General features: G+C 32.6%; 2 protein-coding genes across 3 annotated transcripts; both read left to right on the plus strand.

Annotated features, from left to right (window-relative positions):
* Positions 1–13,683: 13,683 nt before the first annotated feature.
* On the plus strand, positions 13,684–19,164 carry LOC116028830 (G2/mitotic-specific cyclin-1-like). Its single transcript, XM_031270658.1, has 2 exons — positions 13,684–14,316; positions 18,533–19,164. Exons 1-2 carry the CDS (start codon positions 14,194–14,196, stop codon positions 18,734–18,736), a joined length of 327 nt encoding a protein of 108 aa, XP_031126518.1. The 5' UTR covers positions 13,684–14,193; the 3' UTR covers positions 18,737–19,164.
* Positions 18,887–21,258, plus strand: LOC116028828 (meiotic recombination protein DMC1 homolog). 2 transcript variants are annotated; one of them, XM_031270657.1, is made up of 8 exons: positions 18,887–19,003; positions 19,243–19,309; positions 19,444–19,536; positions 19,619–19,687; positions 19,782–19,860; positions 20,046–20,131; positions 20,408–20,497; positions 21,200–21,258. In XM_031270657.1, exons 1-7 carry the CDS (start codon positions 18,963–18,965, stop codon positions 20,408–20,410), a joined length of 438 nt encoding a protein of 145 aa, XP_031126517.1. In that variant the 5' UTR covers positions 18,887–18,962; the 3' UTR covers positions 20,411–20,497; positions 21,200–21,258. The 2 variants fall into 2 exon arrangements, with proteins under 2 accessions (XP_031126517.1, XP_031126516.1); XM_031270656.1 differs by lacking the exons at positions 20,408–20,497; positions 21,200–21,258 and having other exon boundaries at positions 20,046–20,176.
* The last annotated feature ends 7 nt before the right edge of the window (positions 21,259–21,265 follow it).

Consider the following 21,265-nt stretch of genomic DNA (forward strand, 5'->3'; position numbering starts at 1 on the left):
GACCATCTGAGTATACATGGCCCCCGCATTCTTCAGCCCAAAGGGCATGACTCGGTAGCAATATACCCCGTCTAGAGTAATGAAAGTGATCTTCTTTTCATCCGAATGGTGCATGAAGATCTGATGGTATTCCCAAACGGCATCCATGAAACTTAATTGGCCACATCTGTCCGTCTCATCCACAAGTTGGTCAATTCGGCTCCTCACACCACGAGAATTTGGCTCCTCACACACCCAATCCATGACATCTTTTCTACCAAGGCTTTCTTTCAAAACGGAGATGGAATTAACTCTTTCATTTGGATTGTTCTCTGTATTACTTGGTAATGAACCTCATTATCTTTCGGATATCATCTGAAACATTTGTGCCATTTGAGTCTCTATGTTCTTCATTGTGAATTTTGACTCTTGGCGCATCGTTGCCATCTCTTGACGAATATCTTGGGTTATCTCTTGCTTGAGAAGAAACTGATCACTTTTTAGCTCTATAATTGCCTTGGAAAGCCTTTCATCTAACTCTCTCACATCATTCCTTTGACCGGGGTGGTCCATGTGGGAAGCTAATAAGTGCGAAAGATATTACTTTTTGGGAGGTATTTAAGAGACATATTGTGCTATAAATGGAATCCCTTGAGCCTATTACATGTTTAGAATAACTTATTTTGATAAAATATAGGAACAAGGACTAATTGTGGTTGCATTTGTGAAAGATAGCAAAAGCTGTAATTTTTAGAGAATTTCGGCGACAGTTCGGTAATATGAGCATATCTTGAGCTAGGAGTGTCTAAATGAGGTGATTCAAGTGGCCATGTAACGGAAACTTCAAGGGCTACAACTTTGATGAAGACTAAAAAGTAAAAAGACAAAATCGGAGTGGAAGGATCCACGAGCATCTCCACGAACGTGGACTAACTCGTGAAAAAAATTCCAGAAAGTTCCATGAACCCGTCCACGAACATGGACGGCTCTAACGCGGGTTTTTAAAGAGTACTTTAGAGGGAAAGATATTTAAGTTATGTTTAGAAATTTTGTAGACATCTTAGCACTTATAATTCACTTTATTTTCAGATTTCATCTCTCAATTGAGAGCTTAGAGTAGATTTCTTCAACTAGCTACAAGTGATAGATGTACTTCAGGAGATTCAATTGAAGACTTCAATTTGGTAATTCATATCCATTTTTCTTTCCATGTCAATTCATTTATGCTAGATGGAATTCCTTGCAATTTCTATTTCAAATTCATCATGATATGTGGCTAGATTAACCTAGGAGTTGGAATTGATGATCTAGAATTGATGCATGTTGATCCTCCATTGATGAATTGATGAGATTCTTGTTGTTGTGTCTTAATTGCTTTTGTGTGGATGATGACTGAGGACTGTGAGAGAGTGGTTGTAGCGAGAAATTGTGCCTTCACGTAGTCTTGATCAACCACTTCCTGCCCTAAGTCTGAAAAGACTAGGCCCGGAAGGATTTGGTAGACAAAGTGTTTGATAAAATGCCCCAACCGAATGAGGAAATGGGAGTCCAAGTGTGACGCCACTTGGTGTTTGTGCCATGCAATCCCTTAAGTCTAGACATGATTGCATTGAATTGAATCTACCTTAGCCTTGTGCATGCATCGTTCTAGTTATTGAATCCAACTCCCCGCTTTTATTGCATTGTTACTTGCTTTCATTTGCTTTCTTGTTTCCTTACATTTGCTCTCTTTCAAATGCTCCCACTTACTTCCTTGCACCTAGCTATCTCTTGTTGAATTCTCTCTTAAAAAGAATTGCATTCGATTGACTCAAATTTGTCATCCTTAGAGAACGACACTCGAGGATTTTATCCCTATATACACTTATCCACCACTACTAAACTACAATTCATCAGAAGCAAATGGTGGTCGGTAGTGAGTCATTTGAGCACCTCCTTGTTTTTGTAGGCCATATGCAATTCGACCCCTATCACCACCCGAGCCATAGGTGGGTTTGCCATCTTGATTAGCTTGGGGCCTCCGTTGGTACCCACCCCCCCCCCCTTGATTCCATCCATCTCCTTGTTTTCATTCTTGATTTCCACCCCCATATTGATTATAAGCATTCCCCCTTGATAGTCAATCGCTTCCACTTGCTCATAAGCGGAAGTAGATGAGCAAATCATGGAATCATGGGGACCTCCACGAATGCTGCAATAAAGAGCAAGTGCTATGCAAGGCTTTGATTTTGTCTCAAGCTTCTCCACCATTGATTGAAGTCGTTTAATCTCATGATTCATTGCCTCCACCTTGGCATCGCTAGCCACATTGTCCTCGACCTCATACATTCTAGTATTTGAAGAAATCCTCTCAATAAGTTCCTTCGCATCAGCCGGTGAAGATGATACAAAAGCACCACGAGATGAGGAGTCAAGAAGCATCTTCCCCTCATCCTTGAGGCCTACATAGAACGAACTAATCACGTCCCACAGGTTAAGTAAATCCAGTGGACATTAGCGCTTAAGTGACTTGAACCTTCTCCAAGGCTCTATAGGGAACTTTGTTTAAACTCTTAGACTTGCCTACGCATTTTCATTGTTTTTGTCAATGGAAAGAACTCATTCATAACTCCTTGTGAAGTTGACCCCAAGAGTAGAAATGACTATCATCTTGGCTATCTAGCCATCTTGATGTTTCTCTAATGACTGAGAATGGAAACAACTTCAAACGAACAATCTCATCTGGCACTCCCTCTTGCCGAAACATACCGCATGCTCTTATGAATCAAGTGATTTGCACATGGGGATCCTCTGAAGGTAATCCACTAAATCAGTTATTTTGCACTAGGTTGAGCACCGAAGGATGGATATGAAAGTTTAGATTCTCCAATGGGGGAACATAAATTGAGTTATGCATGGAATAATCCAAAGTCATTTACTCCGCAATGGTTCTACCCCTTTGTTCGTTGGGTGCATCATAATACTCTTCAACCCGGAATGGGTCCGGTTGCCCTTCAATCTCAATTTGTGGGTCCTCCTCATGCCTTTGTTCAAGAGGAACTTGAGGACCTTGATTTCCCATTCCCGGTGGGTGGATATGTGGATGGGGTGGAGTTGGTGGAGGACTTCCCGTTCTTGGGGAACCTCCTCTTTGGTTGGCAAGGTTGAGAGGGATTAAGCCTTGGTTACTTCTAGCCCTTGTTTACATTCAATCCTACAACAAGTTGAAAGAAGACAAGTTTTTCTTCCCCAAACTAGAAGTAGTTTGCAAGGGAGGTTAGCAACAACAAAATAGAGTCATTGCTATTTTTGGTCCTACTGTTATTGGGGCATTGCCAATTTTAGCCCACTTCATTAATTTTTGCCACATTGTGGCCAGTCTTATTTAATCCTTGCCACTTTTAGTCCACCGTTAAAATTCTCGTCAAATGGCTGTCCAAAACAGGGGTATTTTCGTCTTTTCATGCTTTGGTCATCTTCTTTACCCTTTGCAGTGGTTTTCCTTACACATTTGTAGTCATCCCTTTCTCCTTTCTCCTTTACCCTTTGCAGTCGTCCAAAATAGGAGACGCCGCATAGAAAGATTTAGGTCTCCATGGGATGAAAATGTGTAAGGAAAACCACTACAAAGGGTAAAGGAGATGACCAAAGCATGAAAAGACGAAAATACCCCTATTTTGGACAGCCATTTGACAAGAATTTTAACGGTGGACTAAAAGTGACAAGGACTAAATAAGATTGGCTGCAATGTGGCAAAAATTAATGAAGCGGACTAAAATTGGCAATGCCCCAATAACAGTAGGACCAAAAATGGAAATGAAAACAAAAAGCAAAAAGTGATATGGTATCAAAATATGAAACTATTCCTTGATCCAAAACAAGTTAACAACTACCTATTGCCTTCCCTGGCAACAATGCCATTTGATTGCTCTCAAAAGATATTTTGTGTGAAGTGATCACGGGGTTGTATCATTCTCAAGGGAAGACAAATCGGAAGCCTTAGCTAGTGCTTAAATCAAGGAATAAAGAATCATTCTCATCATTTGCCAAATCACGATAACCACACTTAAAGGATTCATGTTGTAGTATTCAAAAATGAAATTGAAACAAGTATTGCAATTCAAGATAAAGAAAACTAAGAATGAGTTGCTAATTAGACATGATGCATCATAGTGTTACTTAGGACTTAGGTGGATTGCATTGCAATGGTTGCTACTCTTGAGAGGTTTTGCTAATACATTTCTCCTCTCGGTCTTCTAGGCATACTCTTGGATTGGAGCACTTTTAGGTGACCAATTTCTCGAAGAGACATTTTCACAAAAACTTTGCCTTCACCTCTTTTCCTACCTATACCCTTTCAGTCTCAAAGCAAGAAATCATCATTGAGTTGGAGCTACATTGATCCTAGCAATCTCTTGCCTAGAATCAATGCCTTAAAACATTCCTAGAGGTGGCCAAACTTAAAGGAAGCATACAAATCATCAAGGATGACAAGAATATTCCAATCAAGCCAATGCAATACAATCACCTAATTAGGAATTTAGGGCAAGACTAGTATCATATCCAATTTCACAACTCAATTCTTATAAGAAAACTAGCTACTCATGTTAGCAATTGAAAACATCATTTAATCTAGATCCAAAAATGGAAAGCAATTGCAAATGAAATTAGAAAAAGGAAATGAAATTACCTAATGAGATGAAATGAAAATCCAAATGCAATAGTCCCCCAAATTGATCAAAGCATAAATTGTAGAAATTACAAAATTGAATCTAGATCTAAAGGTAAATCTCTTTCTAAAATTGCTAGCTAAAAGTCCTTCTAAAATTGATAGCCAAAAAAAGATACTTCATAAAATCTAATTTAAGCCTTAAATAGTCTTCCTTCCAAATCATCCACTTCACATTTTCGCACATAGCAAAGTTCACGAGCCAATCGTGGATTGCTCACTTATATTCCCACGTTCATGTCCACGAACGTGGATTGGTGCGTGGAACTTTCTAGTTCCAATCCACGCTCGTGGATCCTCCTTCTGCCGAGATCCATTCGTGCTTCTTCTTCGATTGCTCTTGGTCAAATCTATGTCTTCTCTTAAGCTTAGAACCTTCAAAAATCACTAAAGTGCACAATATGATAGAACTTTGCAATAATTAGCACATTAGAGCAATTATAACCATAAATTAATCACAAAGGATAGCAAATTAGCACAAATTAACTCCTTTAAGACCCCTGAATATAGGTGTCTTTGGCATCTATCAGGGTCCTTGGGTGTTAATGCTTTTAGGTAGACAAACCCACTTAGATCTCATTAATCTAAGATATGACTCGATAATCATAACTGACTCTAGAAAATAATTTTGGTGCCCGATTTTGAAATACATTTTTGTATCTTGGCACCTGGAAAGTGAATTGCTGTTTAAGTCTATGAAATGCATTAAACCTGGATTTATTCCATGGCTTAATTTCATTCAACCAATCCTGCTTAGTGAGATGCAATCTTCCAGCTCCATTTCTAGGAAATCTTCCTTTTTTCCTAGGAATTTTATGTGCACTAAACTCATTCGCACATCTTTTATGCTTAATAAATTTTTGTTGATGTGCCGTGTTGTTATGATGTTTCGGCCTTACAACATTCATTTTTACACTTGCTTGATAGCCAAGTCTTGATCTCACTGTGCTATCTTGACTTTTGATAAATTTTACTACTGAAACTTTATTAATTAAAGTAGTAGTAGAATTTTTCAAGTGTTGAGGTATATATATATGTGTGTGTGTGTGTGTGTGTGTCCTCAATAATATATATATGTGTGTGTATTTATTTATTTATATGTATGAATGTATCGATGCTTAATATTAAAAAAATAAATATATAAATATACATACATGTATATTTGATTATATAAACATATATTTATTTTATACATGTTATTGTGTTATTATTATTATTATTATTATTATTATTATTATTATTATTATTATTATTATTATTATTATTATCTACTATACTAATAAGAGCCAAAGAGAGTTAGGCCTAAAATATGTAGAAAAAATGGCGGTCAGATTATTTAATCAAATGGATGGTTTAGATGAATTATTTAATCAAATCGATGGTTAAGATAATTCAGATTAATATTATTAATAGAGATTACCTAATTTAACCTTACTTTTATAATTATCCGTTAAGTTTTCCGTTAAATATTCTCTTCTCCGTTATATTCCGTTAACTTTTAACTTACCCATTAATTTTTATAAGAAAGGTCTTAGGTTCGAACCTCATCTCAATCAAATTTGACATAATTAAGTTTTTGACTCTATTTTACTCTTATTAAATTAAATCTACTATACTAATACGAGTCAAAGAGAGTTAGGCCTAAAATAGGTAGAAAAAATGGCGGTCAGATTATTTAATCAAATGGATGGTTCAGATGAATTATTTAATCAAATAGATGGTTAAGATAATTCAGATTAATATTATTAATAGAGATTACCTAATTTAACCTTACTTTTATGATTATCCGTTAAGTTTTCCGTTAAATATTCTCTTCTCCGTTATATTCCGTTAACTTTTAACTTACCCATTAATTTCTATAAGAAAGGTCTTAAGTTCGAACCTCATCTCAATCAAATTTGACATAATTAAGTTTCTGACTCTATTTTACTCTTATTAAATTAAATAAATTAGTTTTCCGTTAAATATTCTCTTCTCCGTTATATTCCGTTAACTTTTAACTTACCCATTAATTTCTATAAGAAAGGTCTTAGGTTCGAACCTCATCTCAATCAAATTTGACATAATTAAGTTTCTGACTCTATTTTACTCTTATTAAATTAAATAAATTAGTAGCTACAACAAAAAATGATACATATGTATTTCTTTAATTTAGAATTATGTGTCTACAATACCTTTATTTGAAAAAATTATTCATTATCAAAAAATTAAATTAAATAAGAGAAAATAATTTCATTAGTTATATTGTCTTTATTTTCTCTCATGCAAAGATTCTTTACATTCGAATTTATCAATTGATATTCATTACATTGTCCATTATCTTATTTTTACAATATATTGTAATTAAATATCAAAGTTATAGTACAAAATAATGTTATATATTTATTTACCAAGTATTTTATTAATACTATGAAAAAAAAATTAAAATAATTTGAAGCTAATTATATTAACTACTTGGGGATTGGTTGACAAAGAGAGTACTCAAATAATAAACCAACAAATTGAAGCGGAATCACTCTATTTTACTCTTATTGAATTAAATGAATTAGTAGTTACACCAAAAAATGATACATATGTATTTCTTTTAAGAGCCAAACATTTATTTTAGTAATAATTATAATGAATTTTCTATATTATCTTGAATTCATATACTTTGAATTAGATATTTAAATAAAAAAATTCGACATTCAATTACCCATGTATAAACTTCTCCTATATAATCTTGCATTGATATACTTTCAAATATTTATTTAAATATAAACATTGGGCATTAACTCATTCGCGCAATGCGCGTATAAAACTAGTTATTATATAAGGATTAGTTAACAATAGCAAAGTTGGAATAAATCAAGGTAATCTTAGATTACCTAAAAAAACGGGGGTAATCACATTACCTTGAAACATTACCGCCACATCAGCTTTGAGGTAATATAACTTTACCAGGTAATCTCATAACTTGAACCAAACAAGGTAATATAACATTACCAGACTCAGATTACCTAGGTAATCTCAGATGACCTGAACCAAACGGCCTCTAAGTATATTACTCTATATTCATTTGCCGCCGGTAGTCATCTTGAACATATTTGAAATTCAATAATTTACTAAATTCAATGCAATGCTAATTTAGATATTAAGTACAAAGAGAACCATACATCAATGAATGTTATGAACATATGTGTAATTATAAGGATTTTTAATAATTTACCTACACAAATTTTTGTAGTCATTTCTGTGTTTTCTTGTAGAGATATAATTATAATTATATTATTGTTGGTATTAAAAAAGAAACTAGACCATTAACAAACAAATGATGATAATTAAAATATTTATACATACAAACTAAAAATTATATTATATTTTATATGTCATACATGGATACATTTTATATATATTTTAAATTATATTAACAATTTTATTAAACACGTACAATTAGACAAATAGCCAAAATTAAAAATTATAAGAAATCCCATAAAAAAAATATGACATTACAACCAAGATGCAGGTGCCGAATTGCATATTTTCTCACCTAGAAGTGGCGCATATATTGTATATAGGCCAAAAGATGTGGTCAGTACAACCAAAATCACACTTGTAACCCAAGTCAAATCAGGAGATTAATTTTTTAAATTCACTAGTGAAATACACACGAAATACATGACACACAAAAGTACTCATAAAGAAATAAAACTAAATATTTCAAATTAAAATTACGTATAAAAATATATGTAGAAAGAATGTTAAAAAAGAAGAAGAACGGTAAAAAATAACAAATTACACAAGGTAAATAAACAAGCATAAACAAAATCAAAATGAAAAAAAAAAGAAGTAAAAATGATGCAGAAAATCATTTTACAATGTAAAAATATAATCTATACTATATATAAAAGCATTATCGTCCACTAGAATTTTCCCGCCCAAATGTAGGGGTATTTTAGTAATTAATATGGTAATTATAATAATAATAATATTATTATTAAATATTAATAATATTAATTATAATTGGTTATAATAGGTTATTAGTAATTATGGTAATTACTAATAATTATATTATTAATTATTGTTACAATTTTTTGTAATATTTATCTAAATGTACTCATATTCTGGCTGAGATACAAAAATTATGACTGTCAATCATATTTATTATATTATATATGCTAATAATATCTAATAATTGTAATTGGCAAGTCCCATGTAAAATTAAATCAAATATTTATTATATTTTATTTTCAAATCATTTCCAACCAATTCTCAAATGGTAAAAACCAACTAACACGAATTGTTTGCTTACATAATATTATTTTATTAAATTAATTTGTTCATTAAATCTTAACAAATACTAGCATATTAATGCCACTTATACACGGTAATGTACGTGCAATAAAATTGGTAATATTTATATATACACGAAATTTGTCTTCAAAAAAAATATATACACGAAGATCACGTCCATAAAGTCATCATTTATTAGTAGAAAATTAAATCAAGAATATGATATATTATTGGAATTGAAAATTAAATCAAGAATATAACATATTATTGGAATTGAAAATTACAAAATAATATTATTAATTATAAATTAATTTGTTCATTAAATCGTAACAAATATTTTCAATCATATTATATTATATATATGCTATCAAAAAAATACACGAATTACGAATTCTGCCTGATATACAAAAGTTACGAATGTCAATCATATTATATTATATATATGCTAATATATTCCGAATGTCAATCATATTATATAATAATAATAATAATAATAATAATAATAATAATAATAATAATATAACTCCTATGCATATTTGTTCCTTAATTGGCACCTAATTGATAGAAAATGAAAAAGGAAACGAAAATCACTAATTGACTATAAATATAAAAAAAAGATCCCTAATTGATTGAAAATGAAAAAGAAAACAGAAATTAATCATTAATACTAGAAAATGAAAATTGAAAAAAGGGAATGAGAATTACTAATTGCCTGCAAATAAAAAGAAAAAGGATCCCTACGCCATGCCTATAAAATGATAAGATCAAACTTGGGTCTGCCTTCCCCTGTGCACTACTCAAGATTCAAGAATTGGATCCTCTCTCTAAGGTTTTTCCAAGAATGGTGGTTGTCATCATTCCCGGTTTTGATCGTCGTCGCCATTAACATTTCCATTGGTCTGTATTCTCTCTCGGTTGTCTTCCTAATTTCTAAGTTTCCCACATGTATGCATATGTTTATTAGCACGTCTTCCGTGTGCAGAAACATGTATGCATATGTTTAAAGATGGGTCCTTTTTTGTTTTTAAGTCCTTTTTATGTGATTTATTTTTGTATATACGTGATGATCTAGCATTGAATCAGTTACTCGGACTTTTATGAAATGGTGGAGAAATGGCTTAGCATTCAAGTTATTGTTTTTACTATTCAAAGAAAAACAAAAACAAACCAACAAAAAAACAAAAAATATAAACATATGCATCGATTGAATTGAAGTTTGAGGAATTACTGGAATTAGAAATGGTGAAACGAGAACTTTTGCATCCTTTTCCCCTGAAAATTGAAGTACACGCCCAAACACTTCAGCCTAAACAATTAAAAAAATATATTTAGCAAACAATAGAAAAGAAAAATAACAAATGATTCATAATTTAATGATTAATATTAATAATGTTAGCAGTAAAAATGAAAAAGGAAAAAGGAAACAAAATTAACTTACGAGGAAAAATAGAAAACAGAACGAAATTAAATTACCAGGAAATGGACTAATAATAATAAGGTTACTAATAAAAAGGAAAATCCTAACAAAATTTTCATTTCGTGCTTTCCCGTCCAACCACTTCTGTCCAAACAATAGAAAATGAAAATTTATTGAGGAAACAATAGAAAAGGAAATTAAAAAAATGGTCCATAATTTAATGATTAATACTAATAATATTAACAATAAAAAAAAAGAAAAAAAGAAAAATAAAACATAATTTAATAGTCACACATAGAATAACTATAGAATAAAATCTCTATTCTATTTAGTCATACCTTATATAGCCTAAACTACTACACATCATTCCCGTCATTTCCTTTAATAATAATAATAATAATAATAATAATAATAATAATAATAATAATAATAATAATTTGGTTACCTTAATTACTTTACTTTCTATATTTTTGTAATATCGTATCAACCATTTGGACATATAATTAAAAATATTGAATCTATACTATATATAAAAGTAAAGTCCTCCTATTTCATTTTCCCGCCCAAACTTTTGTAGTCAATTAATTAAATATTTTATTAGTCAAATAATTAATAAAGCTTATTTAGTAAGAAAATGTAAAATCGAAATAAACTAATATCTATTAATTGGTAATATATTATTTTTATATTCACATATCAATACTATTAATAAAAGTAAAATCATCCCCTTCAACTTCCCCACACAAACTAATATTACTAATTAATTGGTAAAAAATTTAATAAAATTTAATTGGTAACAAAATTTTATTTACCAAATTCTGAGAATAATATTAAACCATTATAATTGTGAGAATAATGGAAACAAATTCTGCAATAATAAATATATAAGAAAATTCCTTGAAAATTATGAGTAATTTTATAAGAAAAAATAATTTACTAATTATTATTTACACAAATAATAATATTTCGAATACTTATCTATATTTCTATATCTATACTACTACTAATAAAAATAAAATCATCCTTTGTAAAATTTCCGCCCAAACAATAGTAAAGATAAAATGGAAAAGAAAACTGATTTTACTAATTGATTGAAAATATAAAAAGATCATAATAGAAAAGGAAACGGAAATTAGGCAAATTGGAAAAGTAAAAGGATATTACTAATTAAATAAAAATTGATTTAAAATTATTTAAAAACTTTAAAAAAAATTAATTACACTTCCATTTTAAAACTTCAAGTTATTTAAACTTTTAAAAATTAATTAAACATGGGTTGTTATATTTTTTATAATAATTACAATTAATTCATTCAAATATGGAGGAGGAAGAAAAACTAAATGCGATACGGTGAAAATGAATATACTTAAGGTATAAAAGTATAATTGCACATATATTAGTGTAATTGACTAATAATAATTGTCTAATAATTATTATGGTAATTAAGCTAAACATTGGTCATATTACATAATATAATATAATTAAATTATTTTCTATTTTTCTCATATTTATTTTAGTAATAATATAATTACATAAGTCATATTACATATCGATATTTTATGATAATTGTAAACAAACAAGTCATATATTATTCAATTAATTGTGTAATACTTTTGCACTAATCTTATAATCAAATAAATGTATAAGTTAAATATTAGAATTTTTTATAATTTCATCTTTATTTTTAATATCTAAATATATAATAAAAAAATAAATTGCGCTATATAATATTCGATGTCATCGCACGGATAATTGGACAATTATTTGCTCTAATTTAAGCTAGGAAAACATCAGAAAACATAATCAATCCAATCAATTTCATTAATTGCGCTATATAATATTTGATGTTACAATTTATATAATTGTATATCGATTCAAATATTCTTAAAATATTATAACAAATCCATTCTGTGCAACGCACAGGCGAAAATACTAGTAACACTTAAAAAATGATAAAACACACAAATGTATTCGATAAATTTTAAAAACCTACAACCATACACCATAAATGGGGGCAAAATTTTTCGTGAACTATGAATACAATATACATTTTTAATATATTAAAAATACATTATTTGTATACTGAATGTACATTATTTGATAGTATACAAAATAATGTACTTTCAGTAGTCAAATAATGTACTTTAGATACATAAATAATGTACTCCGTACTTTTTATTTATGGTCCACACCTATGTAAATTATAAAAGAATACACCTATGTAAATTGATAAATGGGAAAAAAAGGACTAAAAACTCAAAAAAATACACCTATGTAAAGAATTATATATTTTAAAAAATATCTCTAAAAGTTATTTAAAAAAATATAAGTACAAAATCACAAATGAAAATATTCAATGAAAACTAAAATTACGTATAAAAAACTATTGAAATATCAGAAAGTAAACTAATGATAAAGAAGGAAAATTAAGGCATTTGAAAAAAGAAAAAAAAAAACAAAAGTTTAGGACAAGGGTCCACCTTGCAAGGTGGACCCTGGTCCATGTTATAACAACTCAGGGTTAACTTAGATGGCTTTGATTTCAAAAACAGACCGTTAAAGCGCTATTCCACAGCTTTAAAAGGGGACGCCACTCTTCTAATCGGCTTGTTCATTTGTTTCTACATATTGAGAAAGATCTCACAGAGAGGAGGACGAAGAGGAGGGTTTCTACATATTGAGAAAGATCTCAGAGAGAGGAGGACGAGGAGGAGGGTTTCTACATATTGAGAAAGATTTCAGAAAGAGGAGGAGGATCTAATCGGGCTTGTTCATTTGTTCTTACAAATTGAGAAAGATCTGAGAGAGAGAGAGAGGGACTGCCAGATACCCATAAAGGTTATTTCTGCGTCTTGATTTTCCTACCTTTCCAATTTTTGGACTCGTTTCACCTAATCCAGGGCTGGGGACTCGTTTCTTGCCTTTCCGATTTTTGGGTTTCTTTCAATCTTTCTTTTCATGAGTTACTAATGTGTTTCTGAGTTGATGTATGAAAACTAAGATTGTTAGAAGTCAAATTTTATGTAAATTTATTTGATTTGGAGTAATAATTTAAGATAAAATTCATAAGGGACTCTTGTCCTTATAGATCAGAAACTTTCTGTGTTAAAAAGCTTTTTATTTTGGGTGTTTGTTACCTAATGGAATGAGTTTCTTTCAATTTGTCTGATTTATTTCATACTGGTGTCTTGATTGGGTTTCTTTCAATCTTTCTTATGAGTTACTACTGTGTTTCTGAGTTGATGTATGAAAACTAAGATTGTTAGAAGTCAAATTTGATGTAAATTTATTTGATTTTGAGTAATCAAGATAAAATTCATAAGAGACTCTTGTCCTTATAGATCAGAATTCAGAAACAGAAACATTCTGTGTTAAAAAGCCTTTTATTTTGGGTGTTTGTTACCTAATGGAATGCGTTTCTTTCAATTTGTCCGATTTGATGTATGAAAACAAGGAGTGTTAAAAGCCAATTAGTCTGTAAATTGATTTGATTTGGAGTAATTTATAGATCAGAACAGAAATATTCTTTGTTATTCGTAATGGAATGCATTTCTTTTGATTTTTGTCTTCATGATTTACTAAAGTGTTTCTGATTTGATGTATGAAAAAGAGTCTTTCAATTTATTTGATGGAGTAATTAAGATGAAATTTTATAAGAGACATTTGTCTTTGTAGATCAGAAATATTAATTTTTGGGTGTTTTCTTGCCTAACGTAAATGAATTGCATATTTGCAGTTGAGGGAGTTGTTGCTGGGGGAATACAGCAAAAGAACATGGCGGCAGAGGGAAGGAACTGCACTTGGGGATATTGGCAATATGGTTACTGTTGGAGGGGCTGAAGGCAAGCAGCAGCTTCCTCAGGTGTCTTGCCACCTCACAAGGGGTTTTTGTGCACAACTACTGGCTAATGGACAAGCTGCAGCAGCTGACAAGAACAAGGTTGGTGGCTATAATTTCCCTATTTAATAGTGTTAAATGATGCTTAGGATCCATTATTAATTATTGTATGCCATGCCCCCCATGTAACCCCTCGGTTTTTCCGACAAAGTTAGGGTTCGAAAAATATTTTTTTTTAGGCTATAATATTTATGAGGTGATCTTTCGGTACTTCAGAAGGATTTTTATAAGTGAGACTAGTTATTAACAAGCTGCGATCTACGTATCGGTCACGAACCGAAAAATGTTAAAGGATGCTTATACAGTTCGAATTTTCCTAAAGATTTGATTATTAAGTATGATACGATTAAGCCTGAACTTCTAGTTAGTTCAAGTGAAAATTTAAACGGACTGTAAGGGGTAAAATTGTTACGGACCTTGTACCTATATTTCGCGAGATACTGAAAAATTCCGAATTTTAGTGGTTATCGACGGGATTATTTTTAGGATAATTTTGGTGTTAGAATTTTCTCGAATTAAGTTATAATCCTCCGAACTTTCATCTGATTTAACCCCAAACTGGCAAAGTAAATATTTGTTCTTCAAGAGCCACCATAGGGAGTTGACATGTGGCACTCCTATTTACCACATGGTTAGTGCATTAATGGCATGTCATAGGAAGTATGGGAATGTTGCACTTGTTCCTTAATCTTCAAGCAAGACTCACTATCATCCCCTCTCTCCTACTCCTAAGTTCGAAAATCATAAGGGAAAAAGGAAGAAGAAAGAAAAGCTTAGTCTTCCACTTTGTGATCAAGAACTCCTAAGCATCTCTTCAACTCAAGTGCTCTAGTGTAGGTAAGACTTTGGTTTTGTTCGGTTAAATCCTTCCTAGAACTTAAGTGTAAACAAAAGGTGCAGGAAAATGTTGTTATTATGGTGTTTGTTTTTAGGATCTTTGGTGAAGGGCTCGAAAGAGGAGATCATCAACTCTTACGGTTTTAAAATTCTTCTAAAGAGGTAAGGAATCCCTTAAGTAGGCTTAGTCACTTGAAGGTGATCAAATGCTAGTAAACTATGTGACTAGGAATTTTATATGAAAATTATGTGTTAAGTTTATGGATCTACAAGTTGGCTCAAAGAAACTACACTTTAATGTTTAGTAATTTTTGGTATGCATGTTCATAGTTAATTTATGCATGTATATGTTGTGTTTATGTCCATATAGGCATATACTTGTGAAAATATTGAAAAAAATCAAGATAGTCTCTGGCAGTAACTTCCGAGATTTATTGGGAAAAATTGGTAAGGTATTTTGATCCTATTTTTTTTAGACATGTAGTTCTATAAGTGTAGAACCTGCATATAAAATTTCATAATTATCGGAGTAGTATAAGTATGGTTTTCGAATTTTTTTCCAAAACTGGTCCAGAGAGAAAAATTCTGGACAGCACACTGCCAAGGGCAAAAATGGAATTTTCTGTGTCTATTCGCGGATCAAAATGACCAAAACTTTTTATGGACATCAAGTACTATAAGTTGGGGTTCTACCATAAAAATTTCAAGTGAAAAAGAGTTCGGGAACTATTTTTACCGGCTCAATCTTTCGGACTGCGCCAAGCTGAAATTTGCTGAAAAGGAATGGTTAGAAACAAGTTTGACCAAAAATTTGGATGGACGCATCCTTGGACGCGCGTCCATCGACGCCCAGAGTTACGGCGTCACGGCCGAGAGGCCGGACGCGGGCACGGACGCGCGTCCGTGGCGCCCAGTTTTTCGGCGTCATTTGCCGAACCAGCGGACGCAGCTCGGACGCACGCGTCCGCTATGCGTCCGCCGCTGCGGATAACTACGAATTTTCGTGACGCGATTTCGTTTTCGACTCATTTCCGACTCGTTTTTAATCGAACCTTCCCCCGATGTTTTTAATCCCGAGTGTTATGATGTTTGGAAGGCCTACGGGCAACCGGGTAAATTTTTGAAAGCTCGAATATTATTTTTGTGCATTACATTTCTTAACTTGGGGAAAAATTGCGTTTTAAGAAATAATGTGACTCTCGTTACTTGGATTTTCATGGTGGAAAATCATTGACCAATATGTGGATGTTGGAAACAAAATTGAGCAAGTATGATAATTTTGAGTCGTCATGTGAATATACTGAGTAGTGAGATGTCTTTGTATGATTAATTCATACTGCAGAGCGAAGTCTATTCGCTGAGAGAATAGTAAGATGTCTTTGTATGATTAATTCATACTGCAGAGCGAAGTCTATTCGCTGAGAGAATAGTGAGATTTCTTTGTATGATTGAGTCATACTGCAGAGCGAAGTCTATTCGCTGAGAGAATTAGTGAAATGTTTTTGTATGATTAATTCATACTGCAGAGCGAAGTCTATTCGCTGAGAGAATAGTGAGATGTCTTTGTATGATTAATTCATACTGCAGAGCGAAGTCTATTCGCTGAGAGAATAGTGAGATGTCTTTGTATGATTAAGTCATACTGCAGAGCGAAGTCTATTCGCTGAGAGAATAGTGAGATGTCTTTGTATGATTAATTCATACTGCAGAGCAAAGTCTATTCGCTGAGAGAATAGTGAGATGTCTTTGTATGATTGAGTCATACTGCAGAGCGAAGTCTATTCGCTGAGAGAATAGTGAGATGTCTTTGTATGATTAATTCATACTGCAGAGCGAAGTCTATTCGCTGAGAGAATAGTGAGATGTCTTTGTATGATTGAGTCATACTGCAGAGCGAGGTCTATTCACTGAGAGAATAGTAAGATGTCTTTGTATGATTAATTCATACTGCAGAGCGAAGTCTATTCGCTGAGAGAATAGTGAGATGTCTTTGTATGATTAATTCATACTGCAGAGCGAAGTCTATTCGCTCAGAGAATAGTGAGATGTCTTTGTATGATTGAGTCATACTGCAGAGCGAAGTCTATTCGCTGAGAGAATAGTGAGATGTCTTTGTATGATTGAGTCATACTGCAAAGCGAAGTCTATTCGCTCAGAGAATAGTGAGATGTCTGTGTATGATTAATTCATACTGCAGAACGAAGTCTATTCGCTGAGAGACTAGTGAGATGTCTTTGTAGGAGTAATTCATACTGCAGAGCGAAGTCTATTCGCTGAGAGAATAGTGAGATGTCTTTGTATGATTAATTCATACTGCAGAGCGAAGTCTATTCGCTGAGAGAATAGTGAGATGTCTTCATATGATTAATTCATACTGCAGAGCGAAGTCTATTCGCTGAGAGAATAGTGAGATGTCTTTGTATGATTAATTCATACTGCAGAGCGAAGTCTATTCGCGGAGAGAATAGTGAGATGTCTTTGTATGATTAATTCATACTGCAGAGCGAAGCCTATTCGCTGAGAGAATAGTGAGATGTCTTCATATGATTAATTCATACTGCAGAGCGAAGTCTATTCGCGGAGAGAATAGTGAGATGTCTTTGTATGATTAATTCATACTGCAGAGCGAAGCCTATTCGCTGAGAGAATAGTGAGATGTCTTCATATGATTAATTCATACTGCAGAGCGAAGTCTATTCGCGGAGAGAATTAGTGAGATGTTTTTGTATGATTAATTCATACTGCAGAGCGAAGTCTATTCGCTGAGAGGAAAAAGGAGTTATGAAATTATTGAGTGTTTTTAATAATTATAAAATCTAGTTACTCCGTAACTAGATCGCAGAATAAAATGTCGTAAGTCCTGATCAGTAAAGCATGTGTTGTGAGACTCCCCTTTGAATTAAAGGATGAATTCTTGGAAATGGTAGTGTTATGTGCTGATGTCACTTATATACCATATGGTGTTGCTTCGTTGTTAATATGATTGCAGGTAGAATGCAACCGTTGGGTAAAGCTTACATTTTCTGAATATTATGTTGTTTTCGAAATCTTTGTTTACTTTCGAGTGACAATGGATTTCCTTACTTAGCCGTCGTGCTAACTACACTTCGATGTGTTTACAGATGTTGTCTAGTATGGGCTCCTGAAGCCCGATGAGTTCTGAATAGGATGGAAGTCGAGGTTGAGGTTGTAAGTTTAGTCTTAGCGTTTGGGTATAGGAGAGATACCTAAGCGTGGCGGTAACACCCAGTTTTTTGCTGGTTAGACGCTTCCGCAATGTATTGTATTATTAGGGATTTTGTAATAAATCCAAGTGATGAAAATTGGGGTGTTACACCCCACCTCATCATCATGCTTTGTTGCTGTAAATATGAAGTTCTAAAGAACTTGTCCCCTGCCTTAATCTCTTGATTTGCTGCAGAAATGTATTGGTGCTGTGAATGTGGATTTGCTGCTGCAAATGGAGGTGCCTAGAAAGCCTCCTGCTCAGAAGAGAGCTACTGTGAAGCCAATCAAGCCTGAAGCTGTGATTGTAATCAGCCCTGACACTAAAGAAGAGGTGAAGGAAAAGAACAGCCTCCGCAGAAAGGCAGCAGCTGAAGATTCATTCTCGAAGCAAGGTTGATTGAGACTCATTCTCTGTTTCAGAGGCCGCCCCGGCTTCTTCTTGGCCTAGTCTACCTAATAGGACAGGAGATTCTTTCTTTTTGTAGGTAGATTGACAAGTTTTCTGTATGTGTGGGAAATGTACAAATTGGGTGTTTTTTGTTTCCTCAGGTCATTGCTTTGTAGGCCTTTGCCTGCTGATATAGGAAGGTGTACCTGTGTTATTGTGAAGGAAACATCCCCAGATGGGTTCAATGGAGGCACTCTCTACTCACTCTACACCTATGTAAGGCCATTTTTGAGCACTCCTCTAGTGTGTATTAGTTTCTTGCTTTGATAAACATTCTTAGTCATTAGCAGTTTCTAGCAAAATTGAAGTCTCAGCTTGTGTCTTAAAATGTAAATCTTTATTTGATTTAGAAACTTTGTATCCTGGTTGATTGTTTCTGTACTTGTCTCTTTTGGTATTAAAGTTAAGACGGTACATTTAGTATTTTCTCCTTCCTCAACTATATGCACTTGTAGCCGACCTGATCGTATTCTGCCAATTGCTGAAAGATTTGGCATGGATGCCGGAGCTGTTCTTGACAATGTAAAGCAAATTATTCTGTTTATTTTATTGTCTAATCGTGTTTGACAACTTCATCTACTTCTGCACCAACTAAATTGGTTTCAATACTGAATTCTTTTCTTGTTATGCAATCTTATTTCCCATGATACATCAAGATCATTTATGCTTGTGCATACACATATGAGCACCAATACAACCTACTCCTTGGTCTGGCAGCAAAAATGGCTGAAGAACCTTTCAGGCTTCTGGTGATGTCAAAATTTTCAAATTTTCATTAATGTAGGTAATTACTGGTAATAGCTGGCTCATACGTTTCAAATGAAAATGCAGATTGTTGATTCGGTAATTGCATTGTTTCGAGTGGATTTCACAGGAAGAGGAGAACTTGTAGAACGCCAGGTACTAAAGATATAACTTAAGATGATTCAGTAGCATCTTTATATGTTGTATCCTTTCAGATTATGATGCCTGTTTGGATATGTTTTGTTTCCAGCAAAAGTTGGCTCAGATGCTCTCCAGATTGACAAAAATTGCTGAGGAATTTAATGTTGCTGTTTACATGACCAACCAAGGTAAGCCATTTAGTCTGAAGCAAATTTTGAGCATGCCAATTTAGTAACTGACACAGTTTAAGTTTTCATCAGGACATAGCCTTATTTTTTATGCTACTAATAGAACATTTGATCACATTCCTTTGTTATCCTGCAATAGAATTGCAAGACATTGCTAAAACATGCATTTTAATTTGTGAGTGCAGTAATTGCTGATCCAGGAGGTGGTGTCTTCATATCAGATCCAAAGAAGCCTGCAGGAGGGCATGTACTTGCTCATACACATCTGCAGGTAATTCCTGCTTCTTATCTTGCAGGGGTTTCCAATTGAATCACAACCATCTTAGCTTGTTACGATTCACATGATAGATTTTTTCTTAAAAATTATTAAGAAATAATCTATCATGACAGTCATAAGAAATTATTGATATATTTTAATTTGACAAAATTGAAGGGATGGGTTCGATTTTGTCAAATTAAAAAAAAAGAAGAAAAAGAGAGAGTATATTTTCCTATCATATTTTTAGTTTTTGATATTTTTACCACCAACACTAAAGTTGTTCCTTAGTAGGAGAAGTTTGAGCATGCTGACTCTTTCTATTGGATGTTGCTCTTGCGTGTTGATCAAGAAGGACAAGAACTTTTGTGAGCAAATAAGGTTAGATCACCCATTTCTTTTGAACTTAATGACAACATACCTTCAAATTCATATAGCTTTTTGTTATAACGCTGCATTATAGTAAATAGAAAGAGAAAGCTATGCTTTTGTGAATTTGATAAATTGTGGTGTTTTTATATACATATGCATTGAAGTGTGAATTTGTATATTGTTACAAGCTCCATATACATGGCAATATAGGGCCATAATCATTTAAGATAACTCTTTTTTTTTTTGTTATTAATATTAAAGAAGACACTTTTATAGCCATCGTAACAATGTTGAACACTAAAAATTAGGGCCATAATCATTTAAGATAATTCTTTTTTTTTTTGTTATTAATATTAAATACTAGGAAGACACTTTCATAGCCATCGTAACAATGTTGAACACTAAAAATTATAAGAGATGTGGTATATTATATAATTTGACAAAATTGAACCCGTTCCTTCAATTTTGTTACATTATAAAATGTACCACATCCCTTACAATTTTAAGCATCAAACTTTGTTACGATTCACATGATAGATTTTTTCTTAAAAATTATTAAGAAATAATCTTTCATGACAGTCATAAGATATTTTAATTTGACAAAATTGAAGGGATGGGTTCGATTTTGTCAAATTAAAAAAAAAAAAAAGAGAAAGTATATTTTCCTATCATATTTTTAGTTTTTGATATTTTTACCACACAACACTATAGTGGTTCATTAGTAGGAGAAGTTTGGGCATGGTGACTCTTTCTATGGGATGTTGCTCTTGCGTACAG

This window comes from Ipomoea triloba, chromosome 9, assembly GCF_003576645.1.
Source record: "Ipomoea triloba cultivar NCNSP0323 chromosome 9, ASM357664v1".
NCBI lineage: Eukaryota > Viridiplantae > Streptophyta > Magnoliopsida > Solanales > Convolvulaceae > Ipomoea > Ipomoea triloba.